This window comes from Rhynchophorus ferrugineus, unplaced genomic scaffold (assembly GCF_030347505.1).
Source record: "Rhynchophorus ferrugineus isolate W39M unplaced genomic scaffold, kcgeb_rfMv2 rfM6, whole genome shotgun sequence".
Lineage (NCBI taxonomy): Eukaryota > Metazoa > Arthropoda > Insecta > Coleoptera > Curculionidae > Rhynchophorus > Rhynchophorus ferrugineus.
In genome coordinates this window covers 19,791,283-19,816,457 of record NW_027472585.1, presented here as the reverse complement: position 1 = coordinate 19,816,457, position 25,175 = coordinate 19,791,283, and the positions used below count along the sequence as shown (strand labels likewise).

The following is a 25,175-nucleotide window of genomic DNA, read 5'->3' as shown; positions in this document are numbered from 1 at the left end:
CAAGTACAGTTTACACAAATAGAGAATATGGATAAAATAATATGAAAGCTTGACATATACAATATATATATTTTGTGCTGTTGAGCCACCATACCTTTAAAACAGTTGCAATTTATCACGGAATAGATTCGTAGTGTGTCTGAATACTTTCCAACGGAATAATGTGGATGGATGTTGGAGATGGAAATATACTCCTATCTCTCTCTATTCTAAAACTGCCCAATTATTCAATTATGATGAGGACTGGCGAATGTACTGGCCATGTATTCAAACCAAGACTGAATCTGTTTGACTGTGTTTATGGGTGCATTATCCTTTTATAATATGGTAGTGTTAGTAGTAATATGCTAGACATAATAAGAACATCATCATTGAGGATACCAAGATGTTAACTCACAGTAATGCGACCAATATCAGTTAGATCAATATGACGATATTGCCACCGCAAATCATTATGGAACCTACCCCATGATTAACTGTAGGAAACAGGTAGCCCGGATGGTAAGCTTTTCTTGAGCGATATAAACTCGGACGCTTATAGGAAACAATATAAATGATGAATCACCGGGCTTCAACATAAAGTCTTGAAATTTTATGATTGTTTCACCAATTTTTTCGCAGCTTAACGTTGGCCCCCATTGAAAAGTATTTCGTAATCTCAACCCCTCCATGAAGGTTAGATTTGTTGAGGTCACGTAATATATCCCCTGTAGTTGGCTTATTTCTTTCTGACAAAACCTAAGCAATTTGCCCATTTTAGCTTATTTAACTGATATAATAATATTTAATTTAAGAGTCACTAAGTTGAGTGTTGTTTAAACTCTTGAAATATTTTTAGAGATTTAAGTTAAATTTTGTCAATATTTAACTTAATATATTTGAGGGATTATTTTATTTAAAAAAAGGTCAAAGACAATCATATCATTATTAAATATTATTATTTGGCAATTCTAAAATTCCGATATTATAACAAAACACTTCATACATTTTTAATTATTAAAACAGAAGTGGTTAAAAAATTATCATAATTATTACCATATACCTTATGCAAAGATCTATACATAATTAAAAAATCTCCTAATACTTCAAAAATACATTTGATAATAAAGAAGTTTGATGAATAAGAAGATATAGATGACGCCTTTTTCTAATCTTTTAATCTTCCTAATCCTAACGTAGTACTAGTAGTAGTAACCGTATCTGTTAATGTCAATATTTCACAACAATGTGGCTTTTAAATGAAAGTTTCACTGCAATCAGAGAATCACAACGTGCTAGTGACAATATAAATAACTGGATCCAGGAGAATAGTTGCGGAATAAAAATCAGTAGCCATTGAATTTAGACATATTAATAACAATTAATAATATTATTATACCATATAGCAACAAAGCTGAATCTTGGTGCAAAATTATTGCAAAAAATAACTCGAACTGAAATATAAGAAAATGTACTGGTCAATTGAAAGAAAATTTCAATTCCGTACATAATAAGTTGGTGTGTTAATAAGTGTTTGTGTTAACGAATTCTAAAACCGATATGGAGCTATGCCTCCAGTTCTAAGAGTTGTCGTAGATACGTTCAGATATAATAGAAATAATTACACCAAGACCTATAGATACCGACTGTTAGAGAGGAAATTGAATGAATCGAAAAGATACTATCATGTTAAAACCAAAGCAATTCAACTCTTGGATAACACATACTCAAAATAATCAACATTTGAAACATTTTTGTCAAACAAGAACCATTTGATCTCGTACTTTAAAACTTTATTGTTGATATGATTACATTTTGTTCACCAAAAACATTACCCAATTTTATGAAAATTAATTGTTTTGTCCACATTACCCATCACTAAAGACTATATTATCAATCTATACGGCAGCATACATTAAACTTAAATAGACAAATCCTTTGATTTATTCTGGTATATTCCGAAATATAAAAGATATACTTAACCAAATTATGTGGTATTGATACTGATCAATGAAATAACTTAATACCGCCCATATTGCTTTATAATGCTGTTGATAAATAATATACCTTATATTGATATAAACTTTGGAGCCAGAAATGTAGGAAATGAAAACAGGTTCTGAGTGCCTAAGTGGAAATACATTTTAATGGCTAGTGCAAAGAAAAAGTTTAAATAAGTTATTATGTATGCTGATATATGATCAGTAATAACATTTGTTTCTGAGTGCCTAGTTCAAAACTTAATGGAAATACACAAATCGTATTTCTACAAGCAGTGAAACCGTGAGGACTGGAATATTACATTTAAAGATACTTAAAAATAGACATAAAATACTTTTTTGACATAACAAGGCATGTAGGAGAAATACTTTGAAATAAGATACAAGGTGTGACTTGTTTTCACACTCCCCTGTGATTTTTTACATAAATAATAATAACAATATGAATTTGTCACATATAGACAAAATTAAATTAGGAACAAAACAAATCTAATTTGTTGCTCGGCACCGACTTCAAAGTGATCACTTGGTAGTACTTAAAATAATATTGCAAATAGATAAATAGGTTTAGATAGGTATTAAGCGCTAAATTTTGTGTATATAGTAGAATACGTGTAGTTGATAGGTGAAATAAGGTTTTTCTTTATTTTTATTTAGTTATTACAACGATTATTATGTACATATTTTGTTTTAAAACTTTTTCTTTCGTGTTGAAAATTTAAGTTTGATGCTGGTCCTTTATAATTAATTTACAATTATAACAAATAACTAAATACAAGATAGGCATAACAAATCTTTATGTAATAAAAGTTTCACAGCCCGGCTAGCTCAGTCGGTAGAGCATGAGACTCTTAATCTCAGGGTCGTGGGTTCGAGCCCCACGTTGGGCGCACGGTTTTTATTTTAATTCGCGCGAATAAATATACTTTTAAAATAATAAAGAATGATAATTTAACGAAATAAAATTCAATCGGCACCATCAACATTCAAGAATAACGACCGAAAATCGAATTAATACGGGTACCGGGTTTATCTTTGGGCATCGAGTGGTCGCCGGATGATTAGATGCGCCCGATGCACCGGACCCGAAGTGGCAGGAATGTTTTACGCCGACCGTCCGAGCGACCGCGGCGCTGCTCTTGCATATATTTAGCCTAAATCGATCGTAAAACGAACGGAAAGATGAGATTTTAATTGGACGGTCGTTGAACCCTGGACGGGCCTCGTAAAGGGCGTGTGGGCGGACTTAAGATGTCCGCGCGTGAGAAAACGGCCCCGCTGACCATTAACTAACCGAAAAATCTTGATGGATCTGATAACGAAATTCCGAAAAATGGATCGCGCGTTTAGCTCTATATTTTTTAATTCGATCTCATTAGTTCTTCGTAAGTTCCTATTGCATAATTTTCCAAAATGCATAATCTTTAAAAACTATTCAATAACGTTCGACATTTCGAACGACGTAACAAACTTTTATTTCCTATTGCTTTTACTGCAGAAATTAGACTGGAAAACACAGATTATTTCCTGAAAATATATAATTTTGAAAATATCTTCAATAATGTTCGAACGTATATACTATTTCCCGAAGATGCATAGCTATTTCTGTGGAACTAGATAATGAAAAATATACACTAATAGGTTGAAATATGTCCATGACAATTTTGCGCTGGAGCGAGAATATAGAGATCTATTGTCATCGTATAACAATAGTTTATAATTTTGCAAAATTCATCATTAACGTTCGAAATTTCTCCTTGTTCATCATTGCTTCGAATCATTGTTATGTAGCTATTTTTTTTTGAGAACTCAAAAACAAGATAACTTATCCTTAGAAATTAGAGAATATTTTATAAGCTCAAGTAAAATTTATAAGGCAGAATATCATTTGTATCAGTTTACTTAGAACATGACGTAATTCGTAGGTGTGTTTTGATTTAAATCATATGTAGATGAGTGTTTGAGAATATTGCTACGATTTTTTTGAATTGAATTAATTATTGCTAAATTTGGTGAATATTGTAAATGGTTGGTGGTAACAACGGCATTTTTGGTTTAGTTAGGTAAAAGGCATTTTCGAAATCTATTTTCTTCTTTTTAGAAATCAAATAATCGTTAGAATTATATATAGTCTATTCAAAGTTATTTTATACATACGTCATCAAGATGTTTAAAGTATTGCCAGCCGCAACTTATAAATTCGTTTTAGAATCAGACAATATTTTCCTTCTCATTTTATTCTAGTTAAAAAGAAACACTCTCAGATTAGTTCAAACACGTAAACGAATGAGCATGAACGAGAAGTCGTCCGGTTGTCAAACGTATGCAAAATTCTTCAAGTGATATGGTGGTAAGAGGTTATAACTCTAACCCATAAACTGTTGTGGCTCTATAATTAACTGTAGCTTTTAGATGCACTATAATGTTAAAATAAATTATATTCGATAACATTTTTGTTTAATTGTTTTATTTGGATTAGAATTTTGTTGCATATCGAAGCCAAATTGAAATAAGACTCACAGTTGATGCAGCAACATTGCGACGTTTTGATGTCATACATTTAGATGACGTATGTACAAAATTACTTTGACTAGACTACAAATAGATGTTCCCGAGGTAATATTCACTAAGATTTTAACTAATCAGAGATACATTTCGGTTAGGTAACGTATGATTAGTATTCAGATAACATGAGTGAAATTAGTTTCATTATCTCATTAAAATTCATAATGTGCTTATATATAATGTGCCTATATAATACTGTAGTGTAAACTTTTTTATTATTGAAGATAAGGTACTGTATATAATGGACACAGAGTATTTTCCAAAAAGACCAAAAAAAATTTACAAAATTTACACTGAATTTTTCCTCGCTAACCTAAAATCTACTTTCTTGTTTTCATTCATTTTATTGACGGTTGTCTTTATTTGAATTATAAAAAAATATTGCATATTCAGTTGTTCCCTATTCAGTTACTTTGATACTATATCTCATTATAATTCCATTGAAATATGTTCCATAATAATATATCATATAATATGCTTCCAGCTTTACCCATTTCATATAATCTCCTAGAAATGACATATATATTATAGTGAATTAATAAAAGATACATGGAGGTATGTCTGAAACGATAGAACATTATTTTAACAGGATTTGCTATTAATAATTTGTTGTTTTTATAAATATTAATAAGTGTACAAGTTTTCTGGTATCTTAAACCATTTGTGAATTTCTACTAATATATGCCCTGTGAATTTGCAGCATTTTAGCATTTTGGTCGGTATTCATGAACTTTTCAACGCGCGGTATTATTTTTCTATCGCTATTTATCGCTACAGTTGTCTACAGGTAACGACATAAGCAAAGTTGTACATCTATTATATCAAATTAGTTTAATAAATCATGAACTTACTTTGGGAGCGTATATTTGTCCATAGTTTTTGTTTCTGGGCCCATAGTATCCTCCAAAAATATTTCCGCCATCGATCGGGGGGAAAAAATCAGTTTTCACTTTAACATTTCCAGGATAAAATGACGGGAGCCTGGAATACGGCGTGGGATACCTTTTACCGTAGAATCCTGGCCCTGCAATGTTCAATGGTTTCTTCGACAATCTACAAAATTAATACCATGCTGTATTCGTAACCCAAATTATTGAAAATTATTGAACTGATAGATGCATGACGCTGATGATATGGTGCGGATGTTTTTCGATGTGTTTGCGATGATGACTGATGCAGTTTCATGATCATTTACTTACTTGGCAACATAACCCGAATATGTGGAGGGTGTGTCTGAAATAAAGTTTTGGTCAGCGTTGTGTGTGAGGTCGTCATCAACTTCGCTATTTGAGAAAAGGTTTTTACTGATCGGATCGTCGAGAGCTACGTTATCTGCACCGTCAGTGCTATAAACAATGCATACAGTTTAAGAGGACACATTACTTAACAAATATCTTCGGATTTGGCACATGCGCTCTATCCTGCATAGAAAACCATAGAAAAGAATAAACTATATTGCCTTCGTTTTCCAATGTCGGTACATCCTTTTCGAGTCGATCGGTACAGTCGATCAAGTCAAAACAACAAAAAAATCTAGACTATTCAGATTTTTTGGTACATTAATAATTCTATTGTAATAATAATTAAATTGTTGTGTTATTCTTGGTGGTTTAACATGTATTGGTTTTGAAATCTGGAAAACCTGGGTAAATGAAGAATGTAAGGTTAAAATTTTAAAAGTTATAAAATCCAAACAGCATCAATTTTATTTATAGTGGGAATGTTAGCTGCCAAATTTATAACACAGCATTTTCAACGTCGTTTAGGTATCACCATATGCCAAAATTTAATGATACAAGAGCAGAGAAGAAATTGATTCTTGTTGTGTTGGAAGTAATCAATTCATTAATGAGGTTTGTCCATTAAGAATAGTAGGAAAAATTGAAGAAATTAGTAATAATTTGACATTTATTTTAAACATAATATATTTTAAACATAATATATTTTATTAATGATTTAAATTTTATTTTATAGGCGAAATGTATCCAGAATTTGTTGAGAGCGAAAGTCAAATAATGTGGAATTCAGAGTATCAGAAATTATACAGCATTTTGCTAAGATGTAAAAACAGTATACAGTGATACTCTGAAATAATAAATTTGCTAACAAAAGTAAACCTGGATCAAATAAAATATAAAACTATCAATGACACCCTAATGATCTAATGACAAGGAAAATACAATGCATTATTATATAATAGTAAAGGTAAATAAATTATTGTTTTGTAAAATTAATGGTGTATTGATATTGTTTTTCAGCCTTGAAGAACTTGAAGCGTTTTGGGTTAGTAAATGTACAATATGCTAATCGAAAGCTCGAAAATAATAGCAAAAATTGCAATAGCGATCATATTTGATCCTATTTGGAGATTATTAGGTGAATTTCACTGCTTTCAAATTTAGTGATTTAACTCTTTTTTGTTTGGTTTTAACTATATTGGCTTAATTTATTCCAAACGATTTTGTTCTTTTCTTTTGGTAATGTTTATTTATATGGAGTTCGTATTAATTGTTCAAATATGTAAATTTATTTAAATATGATGTTTTATAAAAATAGAAAGTCATATAGAAATTATTTTTATTATTTAATTTTATTCAATATTTTTAAAAATTAAATGTGTTCTTTCAAAAATTTCATTGTTTATATTTCCCTCCTTATAAAAAAGAAGTCTAAAAAAGAAGTAAAGTAAATGAAGCTGTATATACGCATGATCAAAACTAATTATTCTCTGTTGCAAAAATAAATAGAGCCCAGCAAGCGCATGTGCCAAATCCGAAGATATTTGTTGAGTAATGTATCCTCAGATTAAGTAAAGTGTGTTTAATTATTTAAAAATAGTTAGAGATGGAGATAGTATGCACGACAGATTCAAGATAAAAACCCAAATATGTCACAAATTTCATTTTTTGCATTCACATCTTGATTTATTCCCACAAAACTTACGTGACACAAGCGATGAGCAATGAAAGCGGCTACAAAAAGATATAGCCAAACTTGAAAGGGGATGCCAAGGATATTGACACGAGGGTATGATGAGGACAAGGATAGGTCCCAAGCAGTATAAAAGACACACTTCAACCTCTGCTTATGTCTAATTTACACTTTATAATTCAATTAATCGCCGTTAGTTGTCAACATAATTTCGAAAACTAAAACCAGTTTTAGAAAATGAGGTGCTGATTTGGATTCGCCTCACAATTCATTTTATAAACAACTTTTGGTTGCTCAGGTCCAAAATCGTGTATACTTGTGAATCAATATCAGAATTGAATTTTATTGGAGTGACGTAACGTGAGTACAAACGAACTTAAAGAATTTACCAATAAAAAAAATATTGGTTGTAATATTTTACAGTTGCAGTGTTACAAAATCCTCCTAACACTCTCTTTTTTTGTTCTGTCCTAAAACCAGACACAATTTTCCGTGATCCGTGATACTTGTAATGGAGTACCAAGTTGGGGTAGAGGCAGCACCCCGGGTTATGGGGGATTGCCTCTTGGCTTACCAATACACTAAACCGAAACCGCCGCACAGTTGACCCCTGTGGGTCGCTGCTGCTACTGCATTAAATTTGGGAATATGGCAGCCGCTAACCAGGAAGCCATTATTGGGCGTAACAGATAGTGAAATTATCTATAGATTGGCAAACTTGAGTTAACACACGACTGGATGCTGTCATATGGGGGTAAAAATTATGACTATAGCGTTGGATGAGGTCATTTCAGCCTGGAAAAGGGGAGGTCATCGATGACGTGGTGTTAATCTCCCAGTATGTCTACCAGCTCGCTAACAAGCATGTTTTCAGAAGAACATAAGGTGAGTTGTTGTTTGTGCAAGGATTGAGATATGAAGCGCTTGATTTTCGGAGTGTCAACCTGATTATTTCTGACAAACCATGGAGCGTTTAATATTCTCCGGAGAAGCTTATTTTGGAAAGCTTGAAGCCGTTTTACCTGGTTGGATGTAACAAACTTGAAGTAGACATTAGATTCGTAGAGGAGTACAGACCGAATTAACACTTTGTAAAATAAGTATTTGATGGAGATGGGAAGTCTGCTAGAAGGGCAGATCAGAGAAGGTAGCATGTTTGCTATCCTCAAATCTTTCTGGATTGTTTTCTGGATTGGGGAATTCCAACCGAAACGTTGTTCGAAGTGGAGACTTGTTGCGGTGTCGATCTTAAGTTGCGAAACGCGCAGTGCCTAAAGTTTATTATGGAAAATAACGGCCTGTGTTTGTAAGGGGTTCCAACATTGTCTTGCTAACAGAAAACGGGAACGGAAGGAAATAAGAGTTATCAATAAATTGAATAGTATTTGAAATTAGTGAGAGTCGTACAGTAACTGAACTGATATATTGGAAGTATACATTAATTCGGTCCATTTATTTGTATCAAAATTTAATATATTTCACAGGATTGAAAAGAGAAAATAAATGAACAGGTCAATGAAACTTAATTGCTAAATACTACGGTTTGGATAATTTCATTCAAGAATCAATGTAGTCCATACACCAATGAAACAAAGGGAGCGAATACGTATACTCGCATATTGCTTTAAACTCGTTGGCAAAATTATTAATAAAATGAAGCAATCAAAACGTAAAATATAAGAAATAATTCTCATTTGAGCACTTTCGCATGATTTCTAATATTCACCTTTTCCTAAGATTCTTACAGATGCCACTGAACATAGTTTTTTAATAAATACACGAACAAGATAAAGTTTTTTATTTTGAGACTTCGCTTGTGGACGTAGAGCAATATAAACTATTAGACCTACAAAATAATTTTAAAGGATTTACAATAGATGGTGTTATTTTGTATTAAATCGCGTCGAGTACGTTTGTAAGCAACTTCATTTTGAAGAATCACTGACAAGCTTTACTTTTAATTATATGTCATTTCATCGGAGTGCGAAAAAAATTCAGTGTGTTGAAAATGTTGAATGATGAGACCAGATTTTGAAGGCAACACTCGATGCCTAGGGTGTGCCGATAGTGTATTTTCGCTCCTTATTTTACTCGTTAGCATTATCCCAACTAAAAAGCGACAGATTGATGTCTGATACATCGGAACATCTAAACAAATCTGTCTATAATATTCGATTTGTGTTGGTACTGGTTTACACCGTTGCCATATGTTGACAAAATGATTCAGAACATTAGTGGCAATATATACCGACAAACGTTGTTTTGGCGCTTTGTTTTCATCTGTGACTACTCTGATTAAAAATAGCGAAGCCATTAAATAGCCAGAGAGAGGAATTGATTGCGTTTGCAGAAGTGAGACTAAAATGACTTGACAAGGAATGACAGGAGCGAAGGAAATAATAACTAAACGTAAAAAGAGAAACATGCTCTCTAATCAAAATAAAATGAATTCCTTATACAAATAATAAATTACGTGGATTCGGCCTTTATGGGACATCGCCACACAAAAAAAGGAACCTAAAACTCTATTTCATTCATAGGTGGCGTGGAAAAAGTTCAATTTAAATATAATAAAACAGCTCCAACTTAGAAACTATTGTGTCTGTACAATTAACTGTAGTTTAAATAAGTATGTAAAGCATTATAATTGTAAAATAAATTATTTTTTATAGCGGTAACTTATTTACTTTTTTACATATAAATTATGTCACTGCCAAAATAAACCAAAACTCACTTAATTCAGCAGCATCGATAGTGTGACGTCATAAATTTTATCACCTATATTGGCTGTTTTATTAGAAGAACTATAGTTAAAAGTTGCTAATGATAGCCCGACATTTTTCAAATTATAAGAAAACCAACATAATTCAAGAGCACATTCAAGAGGAGAAACCATTAGAAAGCAATCAATATCATATTTAAAAACTCTTTCACCAGAAGAACAAAGCAGCACTTTAACTGATAACTTTATAACATATTTCTTTCGGATGGTCTTATAATTAACCGGTGGTTCATGAACTAGACCCTATAAAAAGCGCTCGTATCGTTAACAAGTCATTTCATCATCAAATGGTCAACATCCTGACTGCACCGAACCCATTACGGTAAGTAGAGATTCGCGTGCATTAAGTTCAGACCGGATAGAATGAAAAAAGAAAAAAAAAACGAACGGCGTGTACATCGAGAAAATTCCAGGAAATGAAAGCAGATGCACACATGACCAGATATTGAAAACAGATTTTGTTTTTCGTCTAGTGCGCTACGATATAACACGTTTGTTGATGTTCTTGTGTAACAACGCGGAAATTATTTGAATTATATAATTAACTAGTGATTTACTCAATGATAATACTCACCCAAAGCGATATATCGTCAAAGATAACTGATACTGGAGGAAGAATATGGCTATCTGAAAATAAAACATTGCGTAAAAATCGATAAAATCGTGTTGGTGAAGCAACTAGTAATTAAATAGTGAGCGGATCCCAACGAAGACTTTCGAATAATCAGTACTAACAATGGATTACGTTTAATATGGGGTTTTGTTATATTAACAAATGGTTCCTGTTTAAAAACAATCATTAATAGAGTTAGTTAATTGATTTCTTCTATATATTTTGTAGTTTCAACATGCTATATATAAAAATATGTTTGGCTTATTATAATTAACAGACAAAACGTTTATTCTTTAATATTTATGAAGGAAAGCTTATATTTCATTGTTCAAAACGTATATATCAGTACTTCACTCCTAGATCTATCCACAAAATACTATATGTTGTGGATTACTCAGGTTAAATCCTTGTGAACTATTGAATTCTTTTACAGCAACTACCTGTCCATATTACTTGAGGGATATCCGCTCCCTCAAGTGGAAACAAACTCCTTCTTTTATTTACCAATACTTAACATATCACTACGTAACCATGGAAGAACTGCAGGATGGTTCAGACACTATATGAATCTACGAAATTATCCAAGAATTGACCTTAAAACATAAACTCAGGTTACTAAACCGCAGCAAAATAGTTGTAACACGGCTGCTGGACAAACCACACGTACTTGTATACTGTGTAATTGTTACCGTTAACTTTAGTTTAAGTAGTCTAATTTAATTTAATTTCAAATTGCTTGTCGTCTTGCTTGTCTATTGATTCCAATACAACAGAAGAATAATAAGTATACTAAGCATACCTAACGTAAGATGTAATAAAAGCACTACTCACTCAGTCACTATTCTCTTAAGCTTTTTCTTTAGACGAATTATTATGACACTGACATAAAATAATTAACATAAATATGTGTATTTACAGGCACTTTACAGATTAGGTTAATTGGTATTTGTAGTAACTGATTCAATCTGAAGAAATCTTATTATTTAACGTTTTAAAGTAAAAGTAATATTGTAAAAATATTACGGAGAGGGATTAAAGCTTTGAAAAAATTGCTTAGAAAAAATATAAAAATATAATATAAATATCAGTATCAGTGAGTAAATTTCAGTAATTGAACTGAAACATATAAAACTAAGTACTTCTAAATTACTGAACCTATGACATCATATTTTGTAAATTAAGAAATGCGCATTTTTCTGAAAGTGTACTAACGACAACAAAATAGAGTAAAATACATAAAAAAAAATGCATCCGTAGAAAATAAAGTATTGTTTAAGCTGTCTTATTAAGGGCAAAATGTATCAATATCACATTAATACAGTTATAAAATAGATATAACAAAGCAAATTAATGTCATTAAGGTTTCATTATGCAAAATGAGCATAAGAAAATTATTTTCTGTCACTGAACTGAAAATAATTCACTACAAACTAATAACATTGAAATTATATTATTATTTTGGTAAGCAAAAGAAAATGAATAACAAAAAATACAATCCTGGAAGTTATGATTAAAGATAAATCTTAATATTACGAAATTATTTAGTATTCGAGCTCAACTTGAACCGCTATTGAAAAGGAAGTTGTTGTTTTAAAATAAAACAAAAATTCCAACTAAATAGTTAGAGAATATAATACAGAGAACGATATATATATCTGATCGGAATTCTTGGATGATTTATTAATTAGCGAAAATTTAAATATAATTTCACCAATAAAAATAAAATACAAAGTCAAGCTTGGTTGGATGACACTTTTACCAACACTATCTTAATTTAGCTAAAAATAAGTTAGGCAAATAAGCGACAATAGAGATATTTTTTTACATTTTATTGATTTTTCTCACTTTCACTGAAAGCGGAAACTTCTTGGTGAGATTATTATTTATATAATTGGATAAAAGGAGAATGTTTTCACCCTACCTTTAATCGGAAATACCGTGTACCATCACCAAACCCCCGTTGAGAGAAACCACGAACAACAATCAGCTTACCTTTAAAATGTAGACGATCTTCATATTGTTTTTAGTTGGTGACGACTGAAAGCAGCGATCAATAGACCACGGTTTTATTTCGCTTGCGATGTGATGAAATACATCGTCGTTTTCAGCGATAGATTCTTCGTCGTCTGTTATACCGATCGTGCTTGTCGTGGATGGTTTCGCGTAGAACGGAACTGACAACAAATTTATTTCGAAAACAGGGATTTATTTTCATTATTTCATATTATTTAAATTCATTCAAATTAAAACTGAATCCAAATAATGATTTTAACCGATTTCGAAAAAGGAGAAGGTTCTATGTTCGGCTGTATATTTTTTTTGAATGTATGTCCGCCGATTTTTCTGTCAATTGTGGACCCATTTTCATAATTCTTTTTTTATTCGAAAGCATGCACTTCCGAGATGGTCCCATTGGAATAAAATCAGTATCTGTTGGTGGAAGGGAGGGAAATCGAGGGAAACGCTAAAATTTCAAAGGCACGTACAACGTTTTCACATATTTTTTATGTAAAATAATGAGATATTTGTATATAATGTTATTGCTGAGGTGATATGACGGAAAATCGGAAGTCGTTCAGTGCAAAAGCCATTCAGTTTGACTTTTAAGCACTATTTGTAATATATATATATCCTCGTAGAAACATTATTGCCAATTTTTTTATGGTATAATTGTTAAATCGTTTAACTCCCAATTAGTGTTCGCGGGTTCAATTTCCGGCGTGACCAGTAATTTTTTGTTTTTATAGTTTAGTTAGAACATTTGTCAAATCACTTAGGCCAGGTAGGTATGGGGCCTGGAAACGCTCTTTATTTTCGTTGTGCATCGTTGTATTTTTATTCCTATATTTCCTCATACGGGCTGAACCGTTGCTTGGCCTACCCATTGTAATTTTAAATAAAATAACAGCGTAATTTATTGAGTAAATATCTAACACTAAAAAGAGAAAAATAAAACATTTTTTTACAAAAAAACTGAGCCGACTTCAGGCAACGAAGTGATCAGTTGGTAGTTAAAATAATATTGTAAATAGATAAATAGGTATTAAGCTAAATTGTGTATATTTTAGATTATAAAATACGTTTAGTAGATAGATTAAATAAGGTTTTAGTTTATTTTTATTTAGTTATTACAACAATTGTTATGTACATATTTTATTTTAAAATGTTTAATTATTTGTTAATCTTTAGTGAGTTCCTTATTTATTTTTTGAAGTTGGTTCAATTTTTTTGTTAAAAATATTTTATTTATAGAGAGAACTTCTAGACATTGCTTTTAAAACAATCGACTTTTTAAAATTATGTAAACAAAATTAAGGAACACTTATTATATAATTTCGTGTCCCTAGATGAAATTTGGATATTCCAAAATAGAACAACAACTCATGGCAATACTATAATAAAAATAGCGTAAGACAACAAAAATTGACATTTCATTAGGTCTTATCAGTCATAATATTTTCTAAGAAGTCATTACAGATATATTGTTCTTCACGCAGGGAATAGGAATGGTTATATTTCTGGAGCATAGTTAGTGTTTTCTTCTAAATGCAAGGGCGACAACAATGGTGAAATGAACCATAAATTTTTCTTGCTCTGGTTCGATAATCAGCTGTTAAAGAACTAGGCGGAATCATCAGTTATTGTAATGGAGAATGAATCATCCCATAGCAAACTGTTGGAAAATATCCCAAAAAGTACATCAACGAAGGCTGTAATTAAGAAATTGTTTGCAAAACATATATGAAGTTTTGAAGGTTAAAAAAAGAGTAAACTGCTTCAAACTATTACTAGGTTTATATTAAAAAAATGCTTAACTGTATTTTTTACATTTACTATTTTATAAATAGCTCTGAAAAAAGATACAGGTCGTGAAGCATTCCGTTTTCACCTTTGTTACTTTGCCTACCACGATTTGCTTTTTAATTTCCTTTATAATTTGTTTTATACTTTACAAATATTGTAAACTTTTTAATATTTATGTGTCTAATTATTGTATATATTCCTCTTCTCTCTGTAGTACTTGTTTATTTGATTTATTTTATTGGTTTGCTTTATCTATTAAAACTTCATATCAATTTCAATAGAACGTAATACCTAAATATAAGTTTTTACAACGTCAATCTTTAAAAATGGATTTGTATTGAAATAATTTGTAAAACTAATATTTATTGAATAATGTTAAAACAAAGTGGCTCAAAATATGCCTCAAATTACAGTTAACATTATTAAAAGCTCCAAAAATTTAATTTTTATTATAATTATAAAATATTAAATAATTATATATAATGTTATATGTAAGTGTTGTAGTATCATAATATATGTTATATAGTGCGAATGATATAACGTCACATAATAGTAGAAATGTATTTATATGAGGGTTTCATTTACATTAGAATAGACTTAAATCTACGGTCATTCCAAGAAGTTACTCTCCTTACTACCACTCCTTTCCGTTAAAATAATAGTAAACTTTTGAAGTAGTTTTAAATTTATGAATAAAGTATTATATATATCAAGTTATAATTTTCATGTTTCGGTGTTTCTACAGATCTGTATTTTGTTCTTTCCGAGAAACCGGCGATAATACATTAAAAAATATATATTCAGCCGAACATAGAACCTCCTCTATATGAAGTCGGTTAAAAAGTTTAGTTTTCGTCTCTCCTTGATATTTCTTGTATTTCCTATTAGTTCTTAGTTATAATATTTAATTAGTTATGATGGAGCTCATAAAGAAAAATTCGAAATCCTGAATATGATCACCACAAGCGTTAGCGATTGATTAGCGGGACTCTAGGATTTCTTCAGATCAGCGTAAAAACGTTTTTTATGACAAAGAATTAGTTTTTTTTTAAATTACATACGGTATATTCCACGAACTGCAACATTTATCTGAACACGAAGGTAAACTGTAATAATTCTATGGGAATATGCAAATAAGATCAGCCTTTTCTATGAATAGTTGGGTGAGTACTCGTTCGCTTTGCTTGTTTCATTTTTCTGCGACTGAATCGAAAAGGTCAACTAGTTATCATTACCTTTTTCAGATTACAGTTATTATCTTAAATATCACCATATCCAGTGTATGTTTTTTTTATAACGTCGTCACGTCTTTTCGAACGATATATGCACGCCGGACGATATGCGAGCTAATTACGAAGCATTTTCGCTAAGTCGTTCGAGCGGAAAATAACAATGCTGTTTTCTAGGATGCAGGTCGTTTCCCGTCCCGAAATTCTTATTTTGTTATTCGTTTTCTATTAGCCAACTTGTACGAAACTATTAGTTATTTGATTGTGTAAATAGGAAGGTAAGTTTGCACATATAGGGTTAGAGAAGAAAGTAAATTGCTAATTGTAAAATAGAAAACTATTCAACGTATCTTCGCTAGATGATCAAATGCATCAAAACAAAACGTTTAGCGTTTTTCGGTGGCATACTATTAAGTTTTCCATATTATTATATTATTATGAACGCCATGTATACATTAAACGTCAAAAATATTCAGTTCTAACATATGCATTCAATCAAAATAACAAAACAGTATCTTCAAATCGCCATTTATATTTCCTAATTCACAAGAGATAGAAAATTAAAATTCTTTTCTATAAAATACCAACGGCAAATTTAAGAAATGTAAACTGCAGCCAGGGAAAGGAATTTGGGGTGACTCATCAACGATAATGACAGTATCACATCATACATTTTTTGATAACACGGTAAGGACTCTTTTCACGACGTTCATGTATTAAGACCTGCAGGAGTGAAAGCTACAATAAATCAAATAGTTGCTTGATATGGTTTTGCTAGACACACATTGTTAACACGGGGAGCGACAATCCTAAGAAAAACAAATTAATCTTATCTTACCAACAAATATACTGACTGGGACAAATTCAAATTAATACTGCAAGAACGAATCAGTTTAAAAGTAAGACTTAAAAGTATAGTTGATCTTGAGCAACAAACCAATATAATCGAACAAATTACGTCAGCTGCAAAAGATGCTACCCAAATAACAAGAGAGAAATCAGAAATTGAAGTAATTTACCTCCTCGAATTAGAGAAATGATAAAAGAAAAGCGAAAAGTTAGAAGTCTATGGCACAAAACTAGAAATGCTGCAGACAAAGCTATCTTTAATACAAAGAACTGCCACGAAAAGCAATCTTCATGTTGACATATATTTTTAATGCTTGTTTAAGACCGAAGCATATTCCGAAAAGCTTTAAGGTGGCACAAATAAGTATCCACAAAAAACTTAACAAACCTGCAGAACAAGTCGAATGTTACAGGCCTATTTCGCTGCTACCTGCAATATCAAAAGTATTTGAGAAACTAATATTTAAACGTTATTAAAAATTTGCTAATAATATCTGATTTCCAGTTTGACTTTGAAATCACCACTCAACTGCGGCCATTGAAAAAGTGCTTGAAATTACTGAAATACTGCCCTGCAATATTCCTAGATGTCTCACAAGCTTTTGATCGGGTTTGTTCCACAAAATAGGGTCTTAGGATCTCTCCTATACCTGCTCTATACTGCTGACATCCCAAAAACAAAATAACCCTTACTTAGAGCCTTTACTGGCGATACAATTATTATGGCAAACGACATATCTCTGCCTAGGGCAGTAGAAAAAATACAATTCTGTATTGCGGCGAAATAATAAAAACCTAATTATATCACTCAATGGATTCCCGATTTCTCAAGCAGAATCAGCTAAATACCTCGGCATCCATCTTGACGGTAGATTAAATTGGAAACATCATGTTAGATGAAAAGCAAAACACATTAGAATCAAAATAAAATAACTATACTGGTTAGTCGGAAGATACTCTCAACTTGATCCAAAATCATAGAGATTGATTTATCAGACAATTATAAAGCCAATTTGGACCTATGGGGTGCAAATATGGAGTTGCACTAAAATTCCAATCAATTAGTCATCCAACGCTGTCAAAACAAGGTTCGATTGATTACGTAACCAGCGAAAAACTGCACGATGATCTGGAAATCAAATGGATATGTAAAGTTATCCAAGATTTCGCCTTTAAACACGAAAGAAGGTTACTAAATCATACTAACGTGGAAGCAATACAACTACTGGACAACGCGCAGGATATCAGAAGATTGAAGCGAACCAAACCATACGAACTTATTTAAAGTGTATACCTTTAGTGTAAACTATAGCTTAAGTTATTATAATTTTGTGTAACAATTATCGTTTTTCAAGTTTAATAGAGGTGATTCCAACAAGAGGTATATCTGCTCAAAGAAGTTTAATAACAGGTCAAGTCCGACAGTTCGAATCTACAGTGTTGTATAGGCTAGCAAAAGAATGTGGAATAAAAATTCAACACTCCAATGCTTACGACCTACAAGTTATCATATCGTACAAGGTATGCTGCAGTTAGGCAAGATGTGAGATTTTCAATAATTCAAATAGTTTGTGATAAACCAATGAAATCAGGAGAATTCTTTCAAGAAACAAAGAAAAATTACTACTGGGACATTAGTATATGAGCTAGTAAAATAAATGGAGAAAGAAACCATTCTATAGTCATAAGAACATAAAACGCTACATTCGTCTTTAAAGAATCGACGAATTAAAAAAAACGTAAACTTCCTTATGAAAGGACGTACTAGGTTTTATCTAAAACACGTAATCATCTTACTCTTCTCATGAAAGGAAAAGAAGTAAATATCAGCAGACAGGTTGAAATGAGCGTGCATGTGAACTGCACACTCGATTTTAGCGGATTTTGAATCGTATACTGATTATTCGTATAGAGGTCATAGCCGAAGTAGATCTAGCATTTCCAACAGCAGTTAAAACTTCAACGAAAAGGGTACATATTGTTATATTCAGTTAGGTATCTGAGCAAATGCAGACTAGCGAAATACATACAACCTTACAAAGGGAAGCAGCAAAACCGAAACGCAACCACAACGAATTTCTTATAAATACTTCAAGTATATAAATACTTCAATTAATACTGATCGATTATTTCTCAAATATAAGAAGACAGGAATGCGATTGCTAATTGATAACTAATTGACGTCTTAACACCGCCATCCAGTAAGAACATAATCCCAAGTTTGTGGGAAACTTGTTGAAAAAAAGTGATTAAGTGATTCTTTGAATACAGAACTCTTAAATATATAATTAAAGGTTTTTGTATACCCTATACGAGAAATATCAATTCTTAACAGTGTTGAATATTCATGACAATTGACTATTGATGACCATTGATAATGACTAGCTTATCACACTACCACGAAGGATCGACAATTTTGTTGTTTGCCAAATATTAATCGGTACTTCCAGAACTGCATTTTAATATAAACTTTTCTGATATATTTTAAAATCTCCTTTTTACCATGGAGGACTATCTGGACTGGATCTACTATTTAACGTGACATCTTTAAGAGAAGACATCTGGTCTTACTCAGCCTGCTTGCTGGAGTGACTGGAATGGTTATTCCTTGTCGAATTTTCCACTGTTGCCTATAAGGACATTTACAATTACAGTCACAAATATAAACTACATCCATATCCAAGAAATATTCCAACCCGCAATTATCGCAGCAAGACTAGGAGGACCGTTTGTTTTAGTACTATATTACTAATTAATTAGTTATATATAATTGCATAAGTTAATTTATGATTAAAATATAGCAGTAAATCTACTGGATTATGATGTGCCTGTGGAAATTACATTACGTTTGTTAGTTTCTAAGCCACTTAGCCAGCGTTCAAAAATATAGTATATTCAAAGTTTTTTTTGAACATACGTCATCAAGATGTTTAATGTATCGCCTACCGCAATTTGTAAATCCGTTTCAGAATTAGACAATATTTTCACTCTCATTTTATTCTATTTAAAAAGAGACACAATGCTGTCTGATTAATTCAAATACGTAAACGAATGAGTCTGTCAAAGTCGTCCGATGTATGCATAATTCTTGAAATCAATAAAGAAGTAAGTGATAAGAGGTTATAACTCTTACCTATAACCTATTGTGGCTGTATAATTAACTGTAGTTTTTACTATAATGCTAAAATGAATTATATTTGATAACATTTTAGTTCAATTATTTTATTTAGATTAGAATTTTGTTATATGTCAAAGCCAAACTGAAGTACAACTCTGAGTCGATGCGGCAATATTGCGACGTTTTGATATAACTATTATATCCAAATATCGTCGTTTGGCGTATCGTCTATTATACAGGACAATTTCGTCCACATTTTCAAGGCATTACATCATATAACTTTTCATAGTAATATTGGTAAAACATCAGGCATAAGTTAACAAAGTCCAAAACAGTTAAAAGGACAACTTTATTCTATTACTAAGAGTGTTGTATTGCCAGATAGTACTGCTAGATGTAGATTATCAATTCTTTCAGATTTATTTTATGAGTTGTGTTGAGCTTATAATTCAAAAATGATTGTTCAAAATATCATTGGATCGAATGTTATCTGACAGCCTTAATGTCGTCATCAGATATGACAAAACACCTTCCAGTGAGCACCCGTAATTCATCAACGACCGACGTGGCATTGTTATGATCGGAGAAAATTTGTAAGATTGATGCTTTTCCATATAGAAACGCATTCGATTTAACTCAATCAATAAATATTTAATTGTTAGTTTATATTTTCATCATGTTATTTTTGTTTATGTTCATGAATCTTCTCATTACAATACTAGTCTTTTTGTTATATTTTGTGCGTTATTTTCTTTTATGTTGTTAATTAGTCTTAAATTCCATTAATTTAGTTTATTATATATTTTTCAATCAACCACTCAAAAGTGACTCGGGACATTTTATGTTGTATTAAATGAAGTAAGTCACGTAAATATTTATCATTCATTATTTTTTTAAATCATATTTGTTTTATTGAAAGTAACGGTATACTTCCGTGGAAATAGAACTCGGGTAAAATTAGAAATACTATTGGTGATTGATGATTCAGATCTTTTGTTGTGTGATTATTTATAGATATAAATTCATTTAACCGTTAACTGGCATTTTGCTATTAGAAAGTGTTTGTTTAGATTCACTATGTACTAACAAACCCTTTAGAAAGAAAGAAATTTCACTGCATTGACAACGCAATGCTGAATTCATTGACTTTTTAAAAGAAAACTGGAAAAATATAGTGCAACGATGTACAGGGATTTATAAATAATTGACTCTACTCATTTTATTCATCACAATTAAGATTAAAACAATTTTACTGCATAATGGCAATTATATTTTATCTATATATACAGTACATGGAATAGATATGAAAGAAATATGTGTTAATATAAAAAGTCTTAAAACGGAAGCAAATTTTAAAGTTGTTGATCATTCTTGGGTTACATATAGTTATTTTTCATAATTGTGTAAGTGGAGAAGGAGTGATAGGAACAACACTATATTAGAAAAGCTCGGTCAATGAGGATTAATTTTATTTCAGGGGAGATGTATTTCTGAAAATCTTCTTTTGAAGTCAGACAATATTATTTTAATATCAGTCCATATAAAGTGAAAAAGAAGTATTGAATTAAAAGAAGAATTTCCGGCACTGACGGAAATCAGGAGGATCTCAATTTTATAAATAAAATCAGATAATTAAGAGAATAAGAATATTTCAATTTTACTCCCAAATTAAATTCAGTAAAACACAATGTATTACATAATGACCAAATTAATAGACGTAAACTATATCAATGCCGATCGGACGCAAATTTAAATAATCATTAAATAACAAGATATTGTCGCTAAAATCAATACATACAGCCACGGGATCCAACTATGCTTGTAAATATAATGTATCCATCTTTCAAACCTTCTAAACTTTCTAGTTCTTTGAAAATATGTTACTGAACTTTGTTAGTTGAACTATCAGCTAATTTTGAGACATGATAGTGAAATGCGTAGACTAAAACGTTTAATACCATTCGATCTAATCAGATAATCAATTGGGCATAATCAATTCTAGAGCAGACTTTTAAATAAGATATTTTACACAAGATAATATTTTATGACGTTATTTTCTGCATAGCGGATATAACTAGACATAGCCAGCTAAATGCAGTCATAACAAGAAATTTTCTTTACAAGTGCCTCTAATGGAAATTTAAATTAAGCAATCAAACTCCTCGAATAGCGATCATAGTACTATCTAATTACTAAACTCTGCAAAACTTTCCTGTAGAGATTCATATTGAGATGACTATCGATTATTGTGTGGCGAACAATAGTCAGTGAAAGTTATCCTAACCGTTCAAAAACTCAAATACTCGATGACAAGATCATGAACTCCGTATTTTGGTATTCGAATGTAGTTGTGTTTATGAACTATCTGGAGAAAGGCAAAATCACTAATGAATGAATATTACATCGCTTGATTATGTTGACTGGATGAAGATATAAAGAAGAAAAAAGTCCTCAAATGTAAATATATATGTAATAACAGTAATATGTATAAGTAATTATTTTGAAAATAATTTCCTGCTAAACTAATTTATTATAACATATTTTCCAAGGGAAATAGGTATTTAATTTCTTTCACACACTCATTTTAAGTAATCTCGCCCAAATATATAAAAAAATTGTATAAAATATATTTTTTTATTGGCCAGTATTATCTAAATTAGCCAACTAATTATCATGTTACATAATTTAATGATATAATTAATATACTTTTGCGCTTATATTCACTGATTTTTTATTGCTTAATACGACGCTAATTTAATTTAGATCTTACCAGGTAAATTTTGAAATCAAACAAAACACACCGCATAGTTTATTCACAGCGACAAACCGATCTGTCCTGGCATGATAATTCGATCATCATCATCAACAACAACAAACCCGCAAACGTAAATTCGAACCGTCGAGAACTGAACCTTCTGCAATCGGGACCAACCACCGGAGAGCGGTCCTTTTTTTCTACCACGTTCGCTTTCATCAACGAAAGTCCGATGCACATCATTGTTTCTAAAAGCGAAAAAAAAATCACATCCTTATTAAAGTGATAGTTTCGTAAAATTGTTACGTTTTCGATGGTGAAGGTAAAGGTACGCCGACGGGCTGGTCAAAGACGGAGAAAGGCACCGTGCCATGGATTGAACGCGCCTCAGATCCATTCATCATAGCGGGCATTTTTATTTGGTAGTCCGTCGATATCAGATCGAAGTTGTTTATGATCGTTTTTAGAATGGTTGGAGAATTTTACGAATCTATACGTGAAATTGATGATGTTTAAAAAAATAACTGGTACTAGTAGCGATAAACTTGAACTTGCCGGATAATTAAACTTGATCTCTTTTATTAAAAATCAACACAAAATAGATACTAACTATTGCAAAACTTATTTTATTCAGATAGTGCAATCTAATTATAGTATGGACTAAGGAAACAGTATTTTTAGTTAAAAATGCAATACTATTATTTAAAACTAGTATAGAACTTGTTGGGAATTATACTGGAGACTCAAATCAAGTCATTTCGGAGTGCATAAAGCACAACGAGCGCTTCAGAATAGTAAAGAACTTTGAAGAATCTGCTGAATGCAATTGCTAAACACACTTGCTCATTCCTCAAGAGTTATTCAGTAAGCCGTTTTCAATAGATCAAAAGTTTTGGAATTGGTTCAAAAGGGAGGGCATTAGTTACCACATAAACTAAAGCTTAGAGATGTTGAACGTCGTCTTTGCACATGTCAGGAATTGTCCCGATGGTATAAAACAATGTTTTTACGGGAGACGAAAAGTGTAAAAGAAAGACACGACGTATTAATCTAATTATATAAAAATGCCGGTCGAAATGTCTGATATTGCTTCGGTTTATCATATATTTCTGGCAATAGAGCATATGACTGAACGAGCTGAATATCAGTTTCGTTCTTTTGAAGGTATCAAAAGAAAAATGGGAAAGATATGAATAGTCAATATATGATCTATTCAAAATAGCACAGGAACGAGCTAGTGAAGTAAAAAATTGCCACTAAAATTATTTAAAAAGGTTTTTACTGTTAATTATTTGTATAAGCTCCAGCAGTTTTTATTGAAAATATGTTTAGTGTGTTGCAGCTGCTCTGAATAATATTAGTATGGACAAGGTCACTGAAGTATCCCAAAAAATGAACAATAAACCACAAATTCGCCGAAAAGAGACCGTCTTTTCTAAAATACAAAGGGCCTGTCGAATCAAGATCAGCTTGATGTTAGCTCTATCAGAGATCAAATATATCAAATATATAAAAACAAGGAGTAATTTTTTCAACGTAAGCTTAATTTAATATAACTATTTAAAAGTAACCAGTTAATCTGAAAAGTATCAATAGAAAAATTAGAGTTATGCAGTTCTATGAGAAATATACAGTATATTTTCATAGATTGATAGGTAATATAAGATTCAAATGGTGTAAATATAATTCACGAAGAGATTGATTGGAACTTCCAGACATTGCTTTTATAAGAATACAATTTTTAAAAGCATATAATAAAACCAAGGAAGACTTATCATTTCAATATGTTATATATTCAAATATTTAGATGAGACATGATTATTTCAGAACTATATACCCTATAAAATGGTCGCTCATGGCAAGATGATAATAAAATTAGTGTTAAGACAACAAAAGTTGATGGAAAAAGGTAAACGTTCGAATAAAAATAGATTAGGTCTTATTATTCATAACATTTATTAATAATTCATTGTAGTAATACTTTTCTTCATGCTGCAAATAGGAATGGTTAATAACATCTTCGGTTTGGATGAACTCGATCAGGCACATGGAAGAAAATATTGACAAATGATGGCAATTGTGACCAAATGTTAGATTGGAAATTAACAGCTCAGTTATTCAATGCAATGAAATTTTGAATATGGGATTATGATTCAATGCTGAAAATTTTTCAAAATTTCAGGATGATGAGAGTGGAAATAACTAATGGTGAGATATAATTAATATACGATAAGTGTAGGAAATCTTACTGTAGAGTGTGAAAGTTTTATATGCAAAAATATGTATATAATTGTTCAGTACATACATGAGCATTTGTTTAAAATGTGTGAGGAGAGAAAGGATACTCACTAATAGATATGGAAAATGTATTAGGGAGAAAGCAGTGATTATATCTAGTTTTAACAAGAAAGATGTATTACACAGGTAATAACAGAACAAACTGAATAGAACAAAAAAGGAAACACAGTGATATCAAAATGGCAAAGTTATTTTACAAGGAAACACTGTAGAGAAATCAATAAGAACTAAGCGCAAAAGGCTAATATACTT

At 31.2% G+C, this 25,175-nt stretch overlaps 1 protein-coding gene and 1 non-coding gene across 4 annotated transcripts in view; one reads left to right on the top strand and one right to left on the bottom strand.

Annotated features, from left to right (window-relative positions):
- The window catches only part of LOC143197863 (uncharacterized), a 28,140-nt gene extending 5,094 nt beyond the window's left edge, over positions 1–23,046 (bottom strand). Inside the window, exons 1-5 of one of the 3 annotated variants that reach the window (XM_076406620.1) lie at positions 22,932–23,046; positions 22,641–22,873; positions 10,832–10,884; positions 5,744–5,890; positions 5,396–5,597 (exon numbers count right to left, since the gene is read on the bottom strand). In XM_076406620.1, coding sequence (XP_076262735.1) covers positions 5,396–5,597; positions 5,744–5,890; positions 10,832–10,884; positions 22,641–22,676 — 438 coding nt within the window. In that variant the 5' untranslated portion in view covers positions 22,677–22,873; positions 22,932–23,046. Of the gene's footprint in view, positions 1–5,395; positions 5,598–5,743; positions 5,891–10,831; positions 10,885–12,862; positions 12,970–22,640; positions 22,874–22,931 lie in introns of those variants that run through there. The other 2 variants (XM_076406621.1, XM_076406622.1) reach the window with 2 other exon arrangements.
- TRNAK-CUU (transfer RNA lysine (anticodon CUU)) lies at positions 2,797–2,869 on the top strand. The gene has a single exon. It is a non-coding gene; the product is annotated as a tRNA-Lys (tRNA).
- Positions 23,047–25,175: the final 2,129 nt, after the last annotated feature.